The sequence below is a fragment of the Poecilia mexicana genome, unplaced genomic scaffold, assembly GCF_051168715.1.
Source record: "Poecilia mexicana isolate PSO_F unplaced genomic scaffold, ASM5116871v1 scaffold_13, whole genome shotgun sequence".
NCBI classification, from domain to species: domain Eukaryota; kingdom Metazoa; phylum Chordata; class Actinopteri; order Cyprinodontiformes; family Poeciliidae; genus Poecilia; species Poecilia mexicana.
This window is the reverse complement of record NW_028263382.1, coordinates 25,983,830-26,006,189: the sequence shown is the minus strand read 5'-3', so window position 1 is coordinate 26,006,189 and position 22,360 is coordinate 25,983,830. Positions and strand designations below refer to the sequence as shown.

Sequence of the window (22,360 nt, the reverse complement as noted above, 5' to 3'; positions counted from 1 at the left end):
ATCTACCTCCTTCGTTTTTGTGGAAGATACCAGCTCAATTGTTGCATGAAATCAAACACATTGAGCTTTTCCCAGCTTGTCACCTTTCATACAGGTCAGGGTAAAGTTATAGAAAGGTTCACATGTTCAGGTTATTAAAAATATCTAAAGCTTTTTTTTTTTTTTTTAAAGTCTCTCACAGTACTGTTGAACTGTATCTAATAATACAAACTGGACGGTACCAAGACATTGGAGTCCAACTAAACCGACTTAGAGTTTGTGACCGTGGGAAGAAAAAAAACACACAAAATTTTCAAGATTCATCCAGATTGCTGGTGCTTTATCCATAAAACGTTTCATGAAAATTTGAAAGTGAAGTGAGCTTTTTGTAGCGTCTGCTTTAACTTGTCTGCCCGTTACGGTCAGATTGGACAAATTAGATAAAAAAACTGTGAACTCCGGAAAAAGCATTGCAGATCTGTTTTCTTTATTATGTTAAAACTCTGTGTAGCGACACAAAATATCGGATTTTTATTAGACATAAATCACCCCCTGTTTGTCTCCTGTTGAGGCAGGAAATGTGACTAAATTATGACGAATGATGCGTTTCATGTTAGAAAATCCGGCCTAAATGGTAAATTTAAGAGATGCTGGGTAAACACGGTGTCCAACCCATTTGCGACTGAAACCTCAGCTCTAAAGTGGGGGTTGAATGTTTACAGTCCAAGCTTTTAGGGCCTCTTCATGTCAATCATAATGAGATTACCAAGCCAAACACGGGTGTTACCGAGCTTGCTGTGGAGAACCACACCTAACTTTGGATGATAACCCACCGGCGTGCCCAGAATGTCAATGTACGGCTTTAATTTTACTTCCAAAGTTTATGTTTTATTACCCAACGAGACAGATGCTTAGACTTTTCTTCACATTGTTGGAGAGCAATAAAGAGAGAGGGATCTTGGAACCATCATAGAAGACAGCTCTTTTATCTTTTTTTTTTCCTGGTGAACTATTTCTGTGTAGATTTAATCAAATGTTTTGTGTCGTCGTCATCCCCCGGTGATGACCCACTTTCAGTTTTCTGGCAGAGGCCAGCTTATTCTCACTCAAAGTCTCTTGGCGTTTCAGAAACTTTTGATGCTGCACGCCCAACCGAGGCGAAACAAGATAAGCGCACACCTGAGCTAAACCCAGAACCGTACGGGATGTTGCTGATGCTCGTCTCTGGCTCTGTGGGAGGCGGGGTACGCCCCTTGACAGGTCGCCACCTCGGTAGGACAGAAAAAGTTTTTTTTTTTTTCCTGGCATGACTCCCAAACGTGTTGTTGGCATGTTTATGATGCCCATTTGCTGTTGTGGAGTCAAAGTAACTGCTAGACTTTATTTGCTGAAGTTAGGTGAGCTTTGCGAGATTTTTTTATGATCCCTCTGATTTTCTATGATGAGTGCATTCACCTAGATTTATCTTATCTAGAGGTGGTGTCAAATTAAAGTTTTTTTTTTGTCAAGATTATTTCCATTTTACATTGTTACATTTAACAAAAAAGGCAAGTATTAAACATATTTTTAATCAAGTCATCATCTCTGTATTAAAAAGTTATAATTTCTATTTGATATAAGATTCTAATGTTAAAAGCAAAAAATCATCATTATTGACACAAACAAATGCTTGAAAACTTCTGCCTGTGAGTAATTAACCTATTTCCCTTAGTGAAATGAGATTGTAAAACAAAAATTAGCTTTTCAACTTGCTGGATTTGTCTGCAAGAAAAATGTCAGATCATTTACTTCACTTGCTTGCAGCTTGCCTGAGCCTCACCTGCTTTAACGTGGATGCTGGGACTTCGGATCTTGCCCGCCTGATTCTCGGCGGTACAGAAGTACTCGTTGTCGTGGATGATGCTGTTGTAGGCAGAGGGGGAGAAAGGGTAGAGCTGGAGGGTGCCGTTGGCATGCACGTGGCGTATGTGGGGCACGTCGTAAATGTCGTCTCCGGCAGCCAGGTACCAGCGCAGGACGGCATGGGGGGCGCCGCCCGCGGGGCAGGGCAGGGACACCCCCACCGAGCTGGAGAAGGTCACTCGCTGCAGGGAGGCGTTCACAAAGTACAGCCGAGTAGAGACAACATCCTCACTGTTGGCTGTTGGGGTGACAGAGACGGGGAGAACCCGTTAGAGGCGACTTCACGTACCAAACAAGTACGAAACAAGACAACCACAGCTCATGTTTTTTTTTAAACTGCAAATAAACCTGCAGGATGCAAAACTGGGTAATTTAGACTATCTGCAAACGAGGAAAGATAATCATTCTAGTTCATTCTAACAGAGCATTTAACTCCTCAGGACTTTGAATTCTTTGTGGAGCTTCCACCTGAACAACATTTCACAATTGACTCAATCTGGTTTCACAACTCTAAAGAAAAAGCTCAACAACCTTGGAGTCTGTTGACAAGAGATGCCTAGGAGAATTCAGTAAAACAGTAAGTGGCTTTATTCTTGTTATAATAGCAAGTAAAGTCGTGAAAAAAAGTCCACAAACTGTAGAAAAAGAAAAAAAGAAGAAGACGACGAAGAAATAAAGTAGAGAACAAAAGCACATTGGTTGCAAATTAAGAAATACGACTTTAAGTCAAGGCAATGTGAGGCAGCCTCTTACATTTGAAGTTCAAAGACAGTCTAAGGCTAAATGAGTAAAAATAAGAATTTCTAACTAGAGCTGCACAATACCTATGGAGTCAAACTTGTAACGAGTATGATTCCAATGATGATGGAGGAAGAATCTAATTGCAACTAATGAAATCGCAACAAATGTTGCAAAAAAAAAAAAGAAAAAAAGAAATGCTTTGATGAAAACTGAATTGTTTTAAATATGTAAATTATAACATATTTGTAGTTAGAGTATAATTTATTGTAAAATAGGGGAAATCAGAATATGCTTTCTACCTCCACCTACTTGTTTATGGACCCTTGTTTTGTTTTCCTTCCTTGGTTTTTGACTAAATTTATTTGAATGTGAAATAAAAATAATTTACACAAAAGTTTATGTCTTTTTTGCATTTCATGTCTTCCTAAGGTAAGCTTGACATTTTTTGATTTGTGCAATCAAAACTACTGGAAAATCATCTGTACTTTTCTCTCCATTTCACAGATATGTTTAAATTACCTTCTTATTTATTTGTTTAAAACATACAAAGACGTTCTCTTTATCTTTTAGAATTATGTTGACTTTTAATAATGTGTGAGAAAATGTTTTGTTTATTCAGCCAGTTTTCAATACAGCTGGCAAAGAAAATTGTTAAAATATAACGATCTTACGGAAGCGCATTGCTATCACGCAGGAAAAAAAAAATTTCGAGCGCTATCACGTTATAACGTGATACGTATCTCGTTAAAACGTGATACGTATGTCGTTAAAACGTGATACGTATCTCGTTAAAACGTGATACGTATGTCGTTAAAACGTGATACGTATGTCGTTAAAACGTGATAGTTATCTCGTTAAAACGTGATACGTATGTCGTTAAAACGTGATAGTTATCTCGTTAAAACGTGATACGTATGTCGTTAAAACGTGATACGTATCTCGTTAAAACGTGATACGTATGTCGTTAAAACGTGATACGTATGTCGTTAAAACGTGATAGTTATCTCGTTAAAACGTGATACGTATGTCGTTAAAACGTGATAGTTATCTCGTTAAAACGTGATACGTATGTCGTTAAAACGTGATAGTTATCTCGTTAAAACGTGATATTTATCTTGTTAAAACATGATAATTTTAGGTCCAGGAAGTGGCGGTATTATGCTAGGCTAGTACAGTGGCTAACATGAATTGGTCAGGTTTCCTTTCATGTTTGGTCTACAACATGTAGAGATACGGATGCTGCTTTGCACTGTGGTTAAAGCCATTAATAGCATGCGTACTCTGAGCAGGATCCTAAACAGAACGGGACTGCACCGAAGGAAACGTCAGTCCGGTCCTCTAGCTGTAGCGGCGTTCCTGACTGGATCGAAGCTCAAGTTGGCTTCCGATTGTAGCTTCTGATTTGGGAAATGGCTAAAGGGAGATTATAACGGAGGCTCAGACGTATTTGCTGAACAGTTTCTGTTCAGATTTGTTTTAACAGTACACCAGCTGAACAACGGCAACGGCTGTTCGTAACCAAGCAACCGAAATCAACAGAAGGCTCAATAGTGGCAAAAGACAAAACTAGATCCTGTTAAGCATTCTTCAAAATAAAAGACTTCCTCTCTCCAAAATAAATCATACAGAAAGCTTTGAATTTAATTATTTTTCACGTCACCTTTTGGAATTGTGTACAATCAAGTTAAATTCGGTGAATAATAATAATCATGTAAATTATACTTAACATATGACTTGACATATGACTGTAAATAAGTAACTAATCATGGAAATTATATTTAACATATAAATGTTAAGAAATAATTTGTTCTGCTTTAAAAACTAACATACATCGACACTTCAAATCTGGAGTAGATTATTCTAATCTACGCTAATGGCAGAATATTTCAAACCTAGTTTGTGATTTGTGAAATCTTTATCTGAATTGAAACCTCAGCAATGAGAGATTTAAAAATATGTTTGCATCTGGAATGCATTAGAAATAAACTCCTATCACATTTACAATATTTGTTATTATTTTAACCTTCTGTTTTCTTTCACTTTTTTGTCCTAGAGCACCTGCCTTTTTGTGTGGCTTACAAGGATCCATCAGCTGGGATAATAATGCCAACAACTTTTCAGATTCCGATTTATAGTGATGCAACGTAGCATCAGAGATGAATAATCTATTCCAGATCAGAAGTGTCTAAGTATGTTAGCTTTAAAAGTTTAATAGTTAAAGATGCTACTCATCTCCTTAATTGGTCACATCAATATTATAAAAATTACAATATTGCCAAAATTCTTATATGTTTTCCAATCAGTTTCAATTTCCTCACTCCCCTTCTTCTTTAAGGAGCTAAATATAACTTTTTCCAACTTCACTTAAATGGTAAACGCCCGAGAATGAAACTGTCTCTCTTATATCTGCCATATGACAGAGGGTGTTAACAATTATCAAACCTATTATGTTATTTCAACCCAGATCAGGGCAGCAATGTTTTACTTTACTTCCAGACAGCCCCCAGCATGGGTTACTATTGTGTCCCACTGGATCTCTATGGCTATAGACTTGTACATGTACTCATCAGGCAGGAAAAGGTCAATTAAGCAAACAAAATACCCATTTCTGAAAAATACAATGATGATCTGGCAAAAAACACTTGATTATTTGGGAGAAATGCAACAACTATCCGATGTAATGTTCATCCATGTAGAGCAGGATTTAAACTGCTAAGAATATAACTAAAGTGTCTGATCTTTTTTCAGGGAAGGTATTTATGTAACTTGAAGAAATTAAAAACAAACATGATAGTCCTACAAAATATTTCTATAACTATCTTCAAGTTCAGAGTTTTATTTTATCAAAGCAACACAATAATCTTTATCTACCCTCTTTGTCTCCATTAGAAAACATTATTTTAAGTCACCTATATGGTAAAGGAGAGATGTCTCTTCTTTGCTCCTTGTTTGTCGACAAATATTAAAAATTGTTGACCAATATTTGACAAATATTATTATTTTATTTTTTTTTATTTTATTTATTTTATTTTATCAGGTAAACCACGTTGAGATACACATCTTATCTTATTTTCAAGAGGGACCTGGGTAGAAGTCTGCAACACACAGCAACCTGGTTACAAAATAAAATTAATTAATGCATATGCAGAAGTGTAAAACAGTAGAAAAGAATTTAAAAACAGTGACACCTTTTAAGAGAATCTCGTCTGTTTTTAAGAATTGCTCGAAATAAGTCCAGTGAAACCAGCTTTGACATCTTTATTTCAGACTGAAGCTGATTCCAGGCTGTAGGAGCCATCACACTAAAAGCTTGCTTCCCTTTTTCAGTTCAGAAAAGTGAAACATGTAAAAGAAAAATATTGTTAAAACGTAAAGAATGGGAATTAACAGACCTATGTAAAAGAAAGTTTAAGGATGCTGGAGCCAAGCCGAGTAGAGATTTATGAATCACGATCATTAGGTGATTGTTTCTCAGGACGTTTAAAGGAGGCCATTCAGCTTTTGCTGATTTATGATTTATTTTGGAGAGAGGAAGTCTTTTATTTTGAAGAATGCTTAACAGGATCTAGTTTTGTCTTTTGCCACTATCGAGCCTTCTGTTGATTTCGGTTGCTTGGTTACGAACAGCCGTTGCCGTTGTTCAGCAAGTGTACTGTTAAAACAAATCTGAACAGAAACTGTTCAGCAAATACGTCTGAGCCTCCGTTATAATCTCCCTTTAGCCATTTCCCAAATCAGAAGCTACAATCGGAAGCCAACTTGAGCTTCGATCCAGTCAGGAACGCCGCTACAGCTAGAGGACCGGACTGACGTTTCCTTCGGTGCAGTCCCGTTCTGTTTAGGATCCTGCTCAGAGTACGCATGCTATTAATGGCTTTAACCACAGTGCAAAGCAGCATCCGTATCTCTACATGTTGTAGACCAAACATGAAAGGAAACCTGACCAATTCATGTTAGCCACTGTACTAGCCTAGCATAATACCGCCACTTCCTGGACCTAAAATTATCATGTTTTAACAAGATAAATATCACGTTTTAACGAGATAACTATCACGTTTTAACGACATACGTATCACGTTTTAACGAGATAACTATCACGTTTTAACGACATACGTATCACGTTTTAACGAGATAACTATCACGTTTTAACGACATACGTATCACGTTTTAACGAGATACGTATCACGTTTTAACGAGATACGTATCACGTTTTAACGAGATACGTATCACGTTTTAACGACATACGTATCACGTTTTAACGACATACTATCACGTTTTAACGACATACATATCACGTTTTAACGAGATAACTATCACGTTTTAACGACATACGTATCACGTTTTAACGAGATACGTATCACGTTTTAACGACATACGTATCACGTTTTAACGACATACGTATCACGTTTTAACGACATACTATCACGTTTTAACGAGATACGTATCACGTTATAACGTGATAGCGCTCGAAATTTTTTTTTTCCTGCGTGATAGCAATGCGCTTCCGTACGATCTGCTTCTTTTTTTAAAAAAATAAATAAAATAAAATTAGCATATTATTTAAAAAATGTCATTTCTACTTACAGAAAGACAAGAGAAAACTCTGGCTTTTAAGAAAATGTCTGCTTATGAATATATCGTCAGTCAATGAGATCAATCAGTTTTAACTTAACTTCTTAATCAATAACTTGCATCCCTACAGTATGCAAACCACTGTGTACACAGCCCTGTAAAAAATAGAGCCCACTGCACAGAATTTCATTGAAAACCTCATGATTATTCCACCAAATATTGATTTCTGAACTCTTTGAGTTAAAACATTAGCATTGTTGTTTCTAAATAAATATAAACTAGTTTTCTTTGCATTATTTGAGGTCTGAAAGAATTGCATCTTTTTCGTGATTTTGATCATTTTCTACAAATAAATACTACTTGGGATTTCAGAGACATGTTGTGAGTAGTTCATAGAATAATAAAAAAAACAAGGTTCACATCACTCATATACCCATAAAGAGTAAAATCAGACAACAGCTCATTTTGCAGCCGTCTCTTAATTTTTTCCAGAGCTGTATGTTCATCAATTTCACATTAACCCAAACAACTTCCTCCATGTTCCAAACTACTGCAAATTGCTGCAAATTGTCCAATTCCATATGCATTATCCAACCATCAGTAACGTAATAAGCTGCACCCACCCAACTCTGAGCAGGACAAAAATATGTCACAACTTCAACCTTTTTTTTTTTCTGATCATGTGAAGTTGTTGCTTGTGGTTCTCCAGGCCTCAGCTGCAGGAGGAGCCCTCTGTCTGAGCTGAGGAACTGGAAACCACACATGGCTCACTGTAAAACAATGCTGCCGTGGCACAGTTTGAGCACGGCTAGCAGATACGCTTTCATAACATCCTCCCCCTCTCAAAACACTCTTATTCAAACTAAAGTGGGGTATTAAGACATCCATGAAGATCTCTGTTTCTGTGTATGTTTAGCTGGGATTAGGGAGGGAAAAGGGGGGGGGGGAACTGAGACTCATGAGGAAGTGCTGAGCTCAGCTTGGCTGCAGGCCAGGGGGAGATGTGATGCCCCAAGCCAGAGAATTTTTTATCTCAGACATTGATACTTAATTAATTCCTTTTTTTTCTCTCTCTCCCCTGGATTGTATCAACAATGCCTGGATTTATTCAATCCAATCTTTTCAATTTTCTACATCCTCAGAGAATAAAGGGGCTCGTTCATCAATCGAGGTTTAAAGACGGCGTTGAATTGCTCTTAATCTTGAATGTTTTACTGATCGTCTCTGTCATTGTTAATAGTAGTTGACAACTACAAGATAACAGAAGGAAGCCATGAATTTAGGTTCTCTTTGGATTGGAGAACAAAACGAAAACGTGGGTGATAGTGCTGTTGTTAGCCGTTGTTAAATGTTCTGCCTGTTCCCTTAATTTTCCAATCAGAATCATTTGGAGAAAATCAAGCAATACAAAATATAAACGTAAACATTTTAGATGGAAAAAGAAAAAAAAAAAATCCACCAATACAGTTTTTGTTTTGTACGACACAGCTGGACCAGAAATAATACGTTTTCTACTACAATATATAGACCCATCTATGCAGCTTTGTATAAAGGGATATTTTTTGGCTTTAATATTTACTGTTCCATACACTGGAGCACTCCATCAACTTAGTTTCTCTTTGCTTTGTTTTTTTTATCATATCATATAAATATGTTATTTCAGAAGTTAAAACTGACCACAGGAAGGAGGAAGACCGTGTCACCAACATCGTCTTTTAGTGGTTTCCTCCTTGTTTGCTCACGTTAGCGTCCCTCATTAGAGCGTTGCTCAGCAGCACATTGTGGCGCTCTCCATGGTGCTGAAAGTGCAGATCGGTTTCCCCTCACAGCCTTTGAAAATGATTGACGCCGAATCAAACAGCACCGACGGATTGAACTTGACCTAAATTCCTATTTTTGAAGAGAGTAGCTGCTACAACGTTGTCTCACTATCTGCTCGTCATCTTTACTGTGCTCGTGCACGCATACATCCACAGGCCCATCCGCGTGCATCCGAGCAGCGATTGCATCTCTCCATTTTTTCCCTCTCTCTCTCTTTTTCTCTTTGTACTCCCCTGCCTTTGCTGTTGGCTGAGTTTGACATCAAAACTGAGCCAGTGATTTAACAATAACCTCTCTATCCCTTTGACATCACCTCACACAGAAAGAAACATACACACATTCACTCTCTCAGTTGCTTCTGAGCACCTTTGTACCTGAGAGCCTCCTCCTCTCCTCTCCCCTCCCGACCAACCACCCATATCCTGTCAGGGATAATGCACTCCTGATCTCTAAGTCAGCTGTAGAACAACACACACACACGAAAACCAGGAAAGTCGGACATTGGTTTCCTACAGTGGTGTGATTACAGCGTGGATGAGTTAAACAGGAAATATTACGTGGATTTAACACTTTACCTCTGGCCATCAAATCACACACCGTCGCCTGTCAGGAAAAGACAAGAGGTGCTCTGTATGATAAATACAAATTTGGATGTTTCTGATGTAAAGCATGAACTCATATTGGACAATTTAAAGATTTGGTAAGCCTTGTATCCTATAGTTAAGCTAAAAGATAAACAAAAACAACGCCTTCTGGAAAGTTCTGGTTTTGTTGTACTTTTTTTTTTTTTTTAAATGAACAACCCAAACACAAAAAGCCAAACAAGACTCAAACAAGAGACACCATCCCTGCAGTGAAACACATCAGGCACAGCATCATACTTTGGGATTGCTTTTTTCCTATTTTTCCTCTTGGAACAGCTGATAACTTTTTTCTGCTTGAAGTCTGAAGATGAAGGGAGGATTTTGGGGATGCGAGAGTCCCTATAGTCACACCCCAGAACTAAATTTTAAGATGTTTCCCTTCGAGTTTAAACACTTGAATTAAGCTTAGACTGCCTCGCCAGCATGCAGACACAGCTCTATAGAGCTATGCTAAACGGCTAACGTTGGAGCCAGGTGTGCTGCAGCAGAGACGCGTCTAAAAGTTGAAGGACGCCAGCCGCTGGATTGCAGCGAAGAAGATTGAACCTGTTCTTTTTGAAACACGAAGAAGGATACATTCTGTGAGGCGAACCATTAACCATTAGCCATTATGCATTTCTTGTTTTGGTGCAATTTTTTATTTATTTTTATTTTTTTACTAAATCATGTCTTAGCAATGCACCCCAACACATTCACACTTCTCCACTTGTTTTGCTGTGGATATGAAAATGGAGTATGAATATGTATGCTGTAGAGGCAAGGATATTGCCTATGGTGAACCTCTATGCATAATGCAGCTTTTTGTGTCTCATCTAGATTCATTCAGGAACACACACACGCACACACACACACACCCCCCGCCCCCCCCCACACACACACTGGAATTCACACCATAACAATCATGTGGATAGAAAAACAGGGCAATAAATCCCTCACTTTGCCTTTCCAACTCTTCTTTTTCCTTCAGTCCCAAAGTCACAGAAAAGACAGTTCAATTCATAGGAACGTATCTGCAAGTAGATTTTAGACGTGCTAAACTTTGCAGCTGCGTTTCTACTTAGAAGTTTACATACTCTAATCATTTGCATTAATGTCATACAAACAGTTAAACAAATGTGGACTGCACAGCTTTAGCTTTAGGTTTATTGGGGCAGGTATTGAGCCTATGCAACATGCAAGGACGTTAGTGAGGAGAAAACAGAACGCTATAAAAGTTTTGGTCTTTGCCATCATAGTACATCAGCGCAAGATCACAAAGGACAATGCAAATGGATGAATTTCTCCCTCCATCCATTGTCTACACCTGCTTAGTTGGGTTCTTCTTACTATGTTCCCTACGGTTCTGTCCAAGAACGGCATCACCGGTTGGGAGGGAGCTGAACACCTTATCATTTTCTGTACTGACCATAATAACATCTCTTACCTTCAGGAAGTCAAGCCCTTGAACCCTTGCCAAACCAGATGGTCAATCTTTTTCTCTCACTTTAATCGTCCTGCCATCAGTGCTCAAAGAATACCAAACCTGATGCTCACTTCAGACAATTATCCTCTGGTAAAGATCCAACCTTTGACACCCTTCTTCCACCTCTTGTGTAGAAAATACTGAACCCAGTCCTAGTAACGGTCTCTCCCTAACTGGACTTCAGTTCACAAGAAGGTCCACATGCCATCCTGGTGTGGGATGTACCATTTCTCTCCTCCAGCACTATTTTTGGTTGCCTTCTTTACACAGGGTTGTAAAAGAGTATGCTCAGGCTTGTCACATATGTTCCCATGTCCTGAACCCCTAAGCTCCACCCAAGGGCTTTTGCTGCCTTTGTCTGATCCTGATCGCCTGTCATCCCGCATTTCATCATTCTAGCCATTGTGGACCACTTCTCAAAATTCTGCCGCTCCATCCCCCTGAAGAAACTTCCTGCCTCACCACTAGAAACCGCTCAGCGACTGGTTAAATACATCTTTTGCCCTCAGTTTCCTTTCTGACAGGGGCCCTCAAATTGTCTTCAAGTTTTGGAAAGACGTCTGCTCGGCTTTTGGGACTGAGGTTGCCCTCAGCTCTGGACTCCATCCTTGGACTTTGAGGAAGCCCTCCTGCCTGTTCCCTTCCTGTCAGTCATCCAAGAGACTGCAGCTTCCCTATGATCGTCATACCTCTGCACTGTGCATCGCCACCATCGTCCATCTGAATCCCTCATCTCTGCCCTGCAGACATTTCTGTACAACCTGGAAAATCAGACCTCTGTCACAGCACTTTTGTGAAGTTAACTCTTTGTCAACACTCTCAGGTAGCTGATCAGGTTTGGGGACAATTATTCTGCTGCTTTTTCAATGATCTGGTTTCCACAGTGTCAACATTCAACGGCCATATATTATTTGCATTTTTTTTTTATTTCTATGTGTTTGACATCATTAAAAAGCCTAGCATTCACATGTTCAAAATCTGTAAATAACCCAAAATACTTATTTCCTGGTTTTTTCATGGCCAGTCACATTTACCTCTTCCATTTAAGATCGTCGCCGCCTTTGATTGGGTCAGTAAAAATCCCTGAAATCACGACATCCACTACTGGCCAGATTAAAAAAAAAAAAAAAACCTGTAGCATGCATTGAACATTTAATTAGACTTCATGACATCTTCAATTAAGACTCTATGGCCAAACCACGGATATTAGAGTGCTTCTGTTTATGTTAGAGCAAGCGCAATGCAACATTGTCCCTCCGGGGTTTTTTGTGAGCACACTTCTGGGGTTTAGGTTCATTTTACAAACTGCCATTACAATTTTGTTGACATTTTTCTTGCTCTGATAAGAAGTGAATTTGTCTGAATGGTTTGACTTAGAAACAGCACATCACAAAATGCAGAGATCCACAGGAGGAGTCTGTCCACAGGACAACTATTAGTCACACACTCAACAAATGTAGTATTTAAGAAAGAATTGATGAATGGTCATTGATTTAAAAAATAAAAAAATACCCTCAAGAAGCCCTGTTTGCAGTTTGCCAGAAGCCATGTCGCGACAAAACAAACATGTCAAAAGAAGGTGAGGAAGGTGAGGAAACAAAATTTTACTTTTAGGCCAAAATGCAAAACGCTATGTGTGGTGGAGAACTGAAACATCATCCCCATCTCCACTGCCAAATATGGTGGTGGCAGCTTTATGCTGTGGGGAAGCTGGTCAGAGTTGAAGATGGCTGGAGCCAAATACACGGCAGTGTAGGAAGAAAACCTGTTGGGAGTCCACAGAAGACTTGAGACTGGGTTCACCTTCCAGCAGGACAAGGACCCTAAACATGAAGCCAGAGCTACAATGGAATGGTTTAAAACAAAAACATATTCAGGTGTTAGAATTGGCCCAGTCAAAGTCCAGATCTAAAACCCAATCAAGAATCTGTGCCAACATCTGAAAGCTGCTGCTCACCGATGCCCTCCGTTTGATCTGTCTGAGCTTGAGCTGTTTGGCAAAGAAGAATAAGTAAAAGTTTCACTCCCTAGATGTGCAAATCCAGTAGAGAAACCCTTAAACACTTGCAGCTGGAATTGTAGCAAAATAATGTTCCACAAAGTATAGACTCATAGGTGGCTGAAAACTGTTACACTCCGCACTTTTCAGTTTTTTGTTTGTATAAAATATTTAAAATGCTGTATAATTAATTTTCTTTCTACTTCACAATTGAATACCTCTTTGTGTTGGTCTTTCACATTAAATTCCACAGAAATATATTTATGTTTGTGATTGTAATGTGATAAAATATGGAAAAATTCAAGGGGTATGAATACTTTGAAAGCCATTGTATCAGTAATTAGCTGCATAATTTTTTTACCTGCTTTCTTTCAGGAAAAATTTAATTGCTATAGTATGATAAATCAACTCTGTGATGGAAAATATGTGGAAATTTTTCCAATTTTTCACAAATTAAATTATTATGTAGGTTAAACTGTCCTACCCCGATGCTTTAAATGGATATATTTGAAAAATTATTTAGTATTCACATACGTTTGTATAGAAGGAAACATTTCTGAATAAAAATAATTGAATACCAGCAGTCTTTCATAAAAAATACCTTCAATAGTGTAACGTAGAAAAGGCAAATTAATGCGTATGATAATTAAGACAACGATTTTTCTTCTGAAAACATTTCATAAACAGAGCTGAGCCCTAAAATAACAGAACTGCAATATGTCTTCCAATCAGTCTTCATGTTTTTGTTGGCTTCTTGTGGATTGGCTTTGTAAAATGTTGTGTAATTATTAATGATACATTTACTTCTCATCTTCTGTCAGTCTCCAGGTTTCTACACAGGTGATCATCTCAGCATCCTTCTCCGTTACACCAAACCCTCTCCTATGAAGCTTCTCTTCTCTGTAATATTATTCTGAATATTTACACTATCATAACATTGAACATAAACCAAGCTGAGCTTATGCTGTCGGACAAAGCTGCTGCCTTCCTCACACTGGCCCCTCATGCACGGGTCACGGGTTTTCTTCTACTTCTCAGAGGTTAACTTGAACGTCGCTCTGAGTTTTTCCTAGCGCCTCCATCATCCAATTAATGCAACAAGATGAGATCTGATTACTAACCTAGCAGAAGCATCAATGCCATTTTTTTTTTCCTGGCGTTTATTTTTACTCATTGATTGTCTGTGATTTCAAATGTAACTGAGTAAAGTATTTAAAACCAGCTAAGAAAGTCTGTAAACTCCTTTAAAGTAATACAACGTTTTCTGTCTGTTATGTACAGAAAACTTGTTCTTAACTACAGTAGTTACTTTCTACCCCTGCAGAGTTTGAGAGTAGCAGAATTAACAATTTCCAACATTTGTGTTGGAAACTCCAGTTGCTGGTATGAATGCTAAAAGGGTATTGCACCAATTTAATCACGTTAAAACATTTAAACAAGCATCTCATTAGTATAATATTTTTGAATTTGTGGAGGCTGGAAGAAATTATAATGAGAAGTTATCCAAAGAAAAATGAAAAAAAAAGTTTTTAAATAAACCATGTTATTTTTATTTTTATTTTTATTGCACAATACATTTAACTCAGGGAAGGTGGTTGAGGACAAGGTGGTGCAGATCACCACTAGATGTTTTCTTTTAATGTTTTTTTTATTTTTTTTTTTAGTTGGTGCTTTTAAAACTGTGCACATAAGGAAAGGTCCTGATTTCCCAGTTGTTTCCAAGTTCCACTGAGTGCAGTAATTATTCCAGCCCTCTTCCTTTTGATCAGGCCTGGTGGATCCGGCCTATTGGGCCTGGGGTAACATTCTCATACATCCCTGAACTGAGTATGACTCAGTTTTATTTCCCCTAATATGACAAGCAGCCTTCCAAATCATGACAGAGAAGAACGAGTGCGTCTCTCCTCCTTTCTCATACCTACATGTATCCATTTTTTCCACCCATCCCTCTCCATTCCGCACTCAGACATGGGTCCAGGTGTGTGCTGATACGCAGCCAAACTAAAGCAACAAACGGCCATCAGTGACGGGCAGAATAAGGAAATGCATATGCATATATATATATATATATATATATATATATATATATATATATATATATATATATATATATATATATATATATATATATATATATATATATATATATATATAATATATATTTCAAGCAAATACCTTCAATTCTGGCGTAAAGAAAACACAAGAAGCAAGCAGATGACAGTGTGCCATATTGGGTGGCGCTGCCAGGAAAATACGCAGTACTAATGCATATGCATGTATGATAATAGACCTTCCTCTTTCGCCGTAAAATTGGACAATGTCGTCAATTAATATATTCTTAAAGGAGAAAAGCGGTCAGATGTTTGATCCGTGCAAAACCAGGGGGAGCATGGCTCTGATAAATCTACGGAAAAACATTGAAGTTTGTTTTCCACTGCGTTATCTACATCTCTCCCATCTCAAGCACTCTTTCCGCTCCAGTGGCTGCTTGCAGCCCCCAACCCTCCTCCCATCACCACACAAACACACGCGCGCGCGCACACACACACGCATTCACATGGAGACCTCTACACACACACACACACACGCACACACACGATACATTTCGTTCAGTCACGGGACAGGGGAATGTACAGTGCGTAAAATCGAAATAGACCCTGTAATCCAATTACATACAACAAAAACAGCCCAGAAGTCCCCCACCGCGCAGGTGCACCCCAGCAAAGGGAACTGCCAAGGCCAGCGACTACAAACATGCAACACTCCGGAAACAAACGATAGTTCATATGAATAAACTTTTAGAATGGCTTATCATATTTAAGCATCCAGATTCAAAGTCGCTCGTCAAGGCAGCAGATTGAACTGAGATTCTTTTGATTTTCTTTTTATATACATATTTATCTAGATATAGATGTATATACATATTTATTTCCTCACTAATTCTTCCATGGATATTTAAATCTTTTCGTGTTTTTTTTCTTTTTTTTTTTTTTTTTTTTTTTTAAGGAAAGAGGAGAAAACGACTAATTATCTTGCATCTGCAGTGTTCAGAGCAAGGCCAATCAGTACAATGTAGTGGCACAGAAAATGGTGGATGAATAATTAGAGCAAGGATGATAACTGAGTCACTCCGACATTTTAGCAGAGGAAAACCAAACTATAACTGGATCTTTCTCGCATTTTAAAACATCCAAGTGGAAAGCATCACCTGGGAAAATAAATAAAAAATCTCCTTTATTTCATCAAAAATCTACTGACCCTTTTTACTCTGCTTTCGCAGGAACTAAACAACCAAGCAAAAATCCTCAGAAACATCCATTTTTGGCACCTATCACAAAAAAAAAAAAAAAAAAAACCTCAGATAAACGGGGAAAGATGCTTTTACCCCCGACACTCCATTCTTTGCCTTCTGTACTTCCAACACACACATTTGCGCTCGCGCACGCACGCACACACACGCACACACACACAAGGACTCAAACTCGCTCTCTAACATCTTGCTTGGACAGAAAAGATCTGCAAAAGCTTTAAACTTCTCCATCCACTCGGACTTTTCAGAGAAAACGGCCCCAGAGCCAAACCATCGGCGCTCTTCATCAGCACAGATTGTTATCAGCCTCTCCTCCTATTCAACAGCCTCCATATTAACGGCACATTCTCATATTCATCATGCAAAATTGCTAATACCGCTGCTTTTTTTTCTTTTACCGGTTGCAACATGGATGCAGTTTGTGTTCAACTTTATATACTTATGTTTTTTTTTGTTGTTGTTGTTTTTAATCCTTCACACAAATAAAAGTGACTGCTGATTTTTGTGTTCGTAGTGTTTCTCTTTGTAATTTATTTGCGCCTAATCAGATTAATCACCACGGGGGCATGCAGACGTCAATCCAAGCAGCAGTTTATGATAAATTGATGGCTGATCAGAGAATAAACACCTTCAAAACGAAAAGAAAAAGTTTCTTATCTTCTTCAAACAGTGATTTGGAGTTTGGTGCGTGTCCTTTGGAGCATGTAAAATCTATCAACTAGCCAACTTCAGCATTTTTATTTTGTATTTTTTCAGAGAAAGGAGGCAACATGCAGATAAGGCAAACACTCAAAATCTCCAGCTTACCTTCTTGCAAAGAATACAGCAGGAGTAAAGTTACAAGCCACATGCCATTAATAGCAGTTATATTTCACAGGAATGTTGTGCAGTCCCCCCCCCCAAAAAAAGAAAAGCGCACGGCGCCGCGTTCGGCCAGTCGAGGCTCCGTGCACAGGACTGGATCTTTTCTCTAATGCTCCCCGGCGGTCTTCTCCAGCCCTGGTCCCAACACTCTCCAGCGCCGAAAAAGCGAAGAGCCGAGGAAAGAACCGCCTCTGCTCCCCGTTCTCCCCTCCCCTTACCGGGACAGGCTGCTGCTCGCTCCACCCCCGCTATCCAAATGATGCCCCGTGTATTGGAGAGATACACCGATAACGCACACTGTGGAGAAGAGAAAAAAAAAAAAAAACTCGCTGGAGACAACACTTTTACGCGCAATGACCTGATGAGTTCATACTCTAAACTGAGGAAAATCCGAGTTCAAACTAACTAAATAAAAAAAAAAAAATCTCACTTGCATGAAAGTTTAAGATTGTTTGGGCTGACGTTCTCAATCTTAAAACAATCTTGAACCTGAGTGTGATAGTAAAACTAAAAAAGGACCACGAAATGTTAAAGTTCCAGGTGAGATGGATGAGAGGAAGCGCACAGATGCTGCACAGTCCGCTTCCTTCAAGCGGAGAGTCGGAATGCGCTCTGCCCACATATGGCTACAGACCTTTACGTGATAATTCTGATAATAATGTTAAGAAAATGGTTATCGAGAACCAAATTAAGGGGGGGAAAAAATGAGAATAGAACCAATAACTTTACTGAGATGGGCTCAGGGTCGCTCCAACACTGTACGAGTTTCTGGTGATGCCATTTGATTCAGGTGTGTTGGAGCAGAGATGCGTCTAAAAGTTGCGTGACGGCAGCAGGGCCGAACCTGGGCGTCCCTGACATGCATCTTTAAATGGCAGGTGTGAAAAGAGACGCATCAAAGTATTTTGCAAGTTCTGCGTCATGGCGCAAATTTGAATGTGTAGCCAGCATGTTTCCTGGTCACAATGCAAACGCTTTCACATTTGCAAGTCAAGAAATTTCTATGGACCGGTAACCTGGTCAGTGTGTGTGACCCATCTTTTAACTGTTGATGGCTGGGACATGCTTCACCACCTTGTGACCCGCAACACTGACCTCCGAGGAATACCTCACTTATTGTCTTAACAAATGTACAACTCATCTGATATTCAACAGCCTTTGCTTGACATAAACTCCCAAACAGCTCTCTGCCTGTAAACACTCTAAAGAAGTGCTGGCTTAAAACAAAACCCACTTGGGGGTATTCTTCTAACCCAAGTTTATTTTCTGGTTATTTTTTTTTTTTTTTTTTGGAGGGGGTTATCTCCAAAGGGTTAAAAAGACAAATATCAGATGCTTACAAGAGCAATTACAAGAACAGTCAATAATAAACATTATTTGAGAGAAAAACCAATGGTCATCCACTACTACTCCTTATACAGGACTGGTGTCTATTTCTGGTGGTCATTGCAAGAGGACAGTACACCCAAAACAAGACAACAGTCCATCTTGAGGAACACTGGACAGATAGCATTGTATCAAACAATTTGGATTGGACATCTTTTTTAAATTTTTGTGGAAGCTGGCGTGAGCCCAGATATGTGAATGCATGTTCCAAACAGAAACTCTCCTCTGGGATTAAAATCAAGGGTCATATTGTCATCAAAACTAGTATCAACATCTTCAGGATCTTTGAGCAACTTCAGTTCATCGGTTTGCTGTTTAAACTTGGAGCCTGTGTGTAGAGGAAATGGACTGAAAATGTGTTTGATGCAGGATAACTCTGGATAAAAAAGTTGGCAAGTCCAGTTGAGCCACCTCCTTTGCTCTTGCTACTCCTCTTTAGTTCTCCGCCTGGCTGTGTGGAGAGATGTTGGAGTTGGGGATGTGATTACCAGTTATATCGCCGATGGAATAGATTATTTGGACTTCCTTCTTTTCTCTCTGCTCCTTGGTCTGACTCTGCATCCTTAAAATCTCAGTTTCAACTCCTCCGAGATCCGGGCTCACAGTTGAGGTGTTCTTTAAACTTTTGAGACGCTAATCAGCTGCTCCCATTGTAAAGAAAATGATTCTTTTGTTGTCACAGATGTGCATACAACTGTCCAAAGAATGGGTTTTAGATGCACAGAATCCAAAAGCGGAGGGAATAACTTTCCAAATATGCAATGCCTCAACTAAAAAAAAAAAAAACAAAACAAAAAGAAAAAAGAGAAATTAACAAAAGACTAAATCAGGACTAATGCAACAGAGCTACTCCAACATGCTGCCACCATGATCCTTACAATGTAAGAATCTTTTCTTAAGTAGAGTAGGCCAGCTTTTACTTTCTATGTGCATCCAGGAACCTTGGCTGTCCAGGATCCTGATCACATGTTCCCTCCTTTGACAAGTTTTAAGAAATGCTAATCAGTGCACACCAGGAGATAGCTATGTAGAGTTCTTAGCATAAAGGCTAATTGTCTCCAAAGTGAACAACCTCGATCTCTAGTGTGAACAAAACCACTGACTTTACCCCAAGTGAACAGCATTGTTTTGCCTTCTTACCCATTTTTATTTTATCCTGAGGAAGACGTTGGTTGAAGAGTAATCAGGTCAACTGAAGGTAAAAAAAAAAAAAAAAAAAAAAAGTGTGCCCGTGAAAAATAATGAGTCTCCTTTTTAGCCTCACCTCCAACCCAAAAAAATTATTTTCTTAAGACTCCCCAGCATCTGTTCTGATGGTACTAACCAAAGCATTTGGGTTGAAGAAATGACCCAGCGGGTTTTAGAGTGTAAGGCGATGTTTTGAGAGGCATAATCAAAAAGCATTTCTTGTCGTTTAGTGGAGCTGAGGCAAGCTGTGGAGCCCTTTCACTCCCACTGAGGAGCCGCTGTAGTGTGCCAAGGAAGGAAGCAGATTCTGCCTCCACTCTTTATTATGTAACAGGTGGAAACCCACAAACCCACGCGATCTGTCTCTCTGTTTCTCTCCGACACACACACACGGAGCCAGAAAAAAAAAAAAAAAAAAAACAGGAATACACAAACACCGTGCAATAAAAGTGATATACACATAGGGTGAGAGCGAGTTCTTGTGTGGATGTAAATCTTCTGGAGCATCAAGCGCACTAAGCATGGTGTGGTTTGGCATTCTGATGGCATGATAATGTTCGTAAAACAAAAAAAAAATCATGTTTTTTGTGATACTTATGTGCAAATTTAAAACCAAAATCTATACCTAATCTAATTGCATTTATTTATTTGGATTGTGATACAATGACTGAAGTAAAGAAATGTCTAAAAATGAAAATCTTGTCAAATTCACAACCAATTTCTAATAAAATTATACCCCATCACTCCATTTTGTTCTAGTTTTTGCAACACTGCTGAAAAATATTATAAAGTATTTAAAAATTGATCAGTTGTTTTCATTATAAGTCATCAATGTGCATGAGCTAAGCAAACAAATGCTGCATAATAAAATAGACAAGCACAGTCCATTGCTTCCAGCAAGTGTTGCAAGAAAAAACACAATTTCCGTCAATAATATTTTAGAATACGTTAGTATTTAATAATCCTTTCATGGCCAAATGTTTTAAACGCTAAAAGTAAGAAAAAAAAAAACTTATGAAGTTTAATTAGGCAGAAGGAAACTGAGACACTCAGGTCAAAGTAACACATGTGATTAAGAACACAAAAATAACACCAGATGGAACAATGTGACCAAAATAGCCAAACTAACTCCAACAGATTATGGCCAACAACATGTGAGGGTTTGCAATCATCACCAGTTAGAATTTGCCGTCACGTCAATAAATCACGGGCGCTAGGTAACCCATCTGTCACCCTTTTCATCCGACTGTTGTTTGCAAACCTCCCCACTTCCTTCCTGGCCCCTAGAAACAAAGCAGGCCATCGGACAGGACTCGACACTCTAAAGCTCTTCGCACAGAAGCATCAGCCGTCTGCCTTGTACGATAACGCACAAGGTCTGTCTCCTAAAAGCAATGTGGCAACATGGTTAGGGTGGCTGACGCGAGTTGGTGTGACAGCACCAAGCAGGTTATGCTATACGTCAGCCAGTGATCGTCATGGGGACTGACAGTTTGAGCTCGGCTGGCCAGCCAGCCAGGCCAGAGAAAAAGCAAGTAGCTCCCGGAGAGCTCCAGAGACCGAGAGTGAGAACAAGCAGTCCAGGACAGGCCCACCGCACCTATTCCCTACCATCCCTTTCCACATCGCTATGCACCACTGTTCTTCAAAATATAAGGGAGGAGGATGTAAAGGATATGCAGTAGGGAAAGTGGGAGGAAGAGAGTTTGTTGACTGAAAAACAGAAGCACTGCATGTGTGGACAATCGGAGACGCCCCTCAGGCGATGCCAAACGTGCCAGGATCGTATTTGCATTAATGTGTCCAATATTAATGCGTTGCCCAAAGCCCAGTGAAACCTCTGCAAGGTTAAAATTAGGAGGGAAGTGTGCGTGGCTTTGCTGCTTAGCTCTGCGCAAGGTCACAGAGATCAAAAAACGAGAACGAAGAGAGGTGCCGGCATGGGAGTGATGGAGGGCAGCTTCGATTGGTGGAGCAAACTGAATCGGTTGATTGGTCACATGGCTTGCTTTGTGAATCCTTAAACAAATAGGACAATTTCAGGCAGAACACGCACTCTAGAAACACATAACGGAGACCACAGATTGTTGTAGACTTCAGAGTTTCTCAGCGGGGCCAGCCTTTCCGTCTCCGCATGCTGCATTAGGCTAAAATGAATCACACACACACACACACACACACACACACACGCACACACACAGCAGCACATTAACAGGAAGCTACCAGCCAATCCTGTGTTTGCCTTCAACTAAGCATGCGTGATAGTTGTAGCAGAAAGTGTCTCAGCACATCTGAGAATGCGTAAGCATGACGGCGAAGCTCGGGACGAACATCTCCGGCTGTTCTCGTCGGGGATTCATTTTGCTTGCATACGAGTGACAGTACGTCCACATAAGACATTGAGGGGTGTTAATTTATTCAAATGAGCTGAAGAGGATAGTTATGGACTGGGGGTGAGGGGCAGTGGAGGTGTATTTTCTGTTGAAGGCGGG

At 39.4% G+C, this 22,360-nt stretch overlaps 1 protein-coding gene across 1 annotated transcript in view; it reads right to left on the bottom strand.

The window, feature by feature from the left end:
- dscaml1 (Down syndrome cell adhesion molecule like 1) overlaps nt 1-20,593 on the bottom strand; it is a 117,785-nt gene extending 97,192 nt beyond the window's left edge. Inside the window, exons 1-2 of the mRNA XM_088011953.1 lie at nt 17,238-20,593; nt 1,799-2,119 (exon numbers count right to left, since the gene is read on the bottom strand). Coding sequence (XP_087868079.1) covers nt 1,799-2,119; nt 17,238-17,280 — 364 coding nt within the window. The 5' untranslated portion in view covers nt 17,281-20,593. The remainder of the gene's footprint in view (nt 1-1,798; nt 2,120-17,237) is intronic.
- Between the last annotated feature and the right edge of the window lie 1,767 nt (nt 20,594-22,360).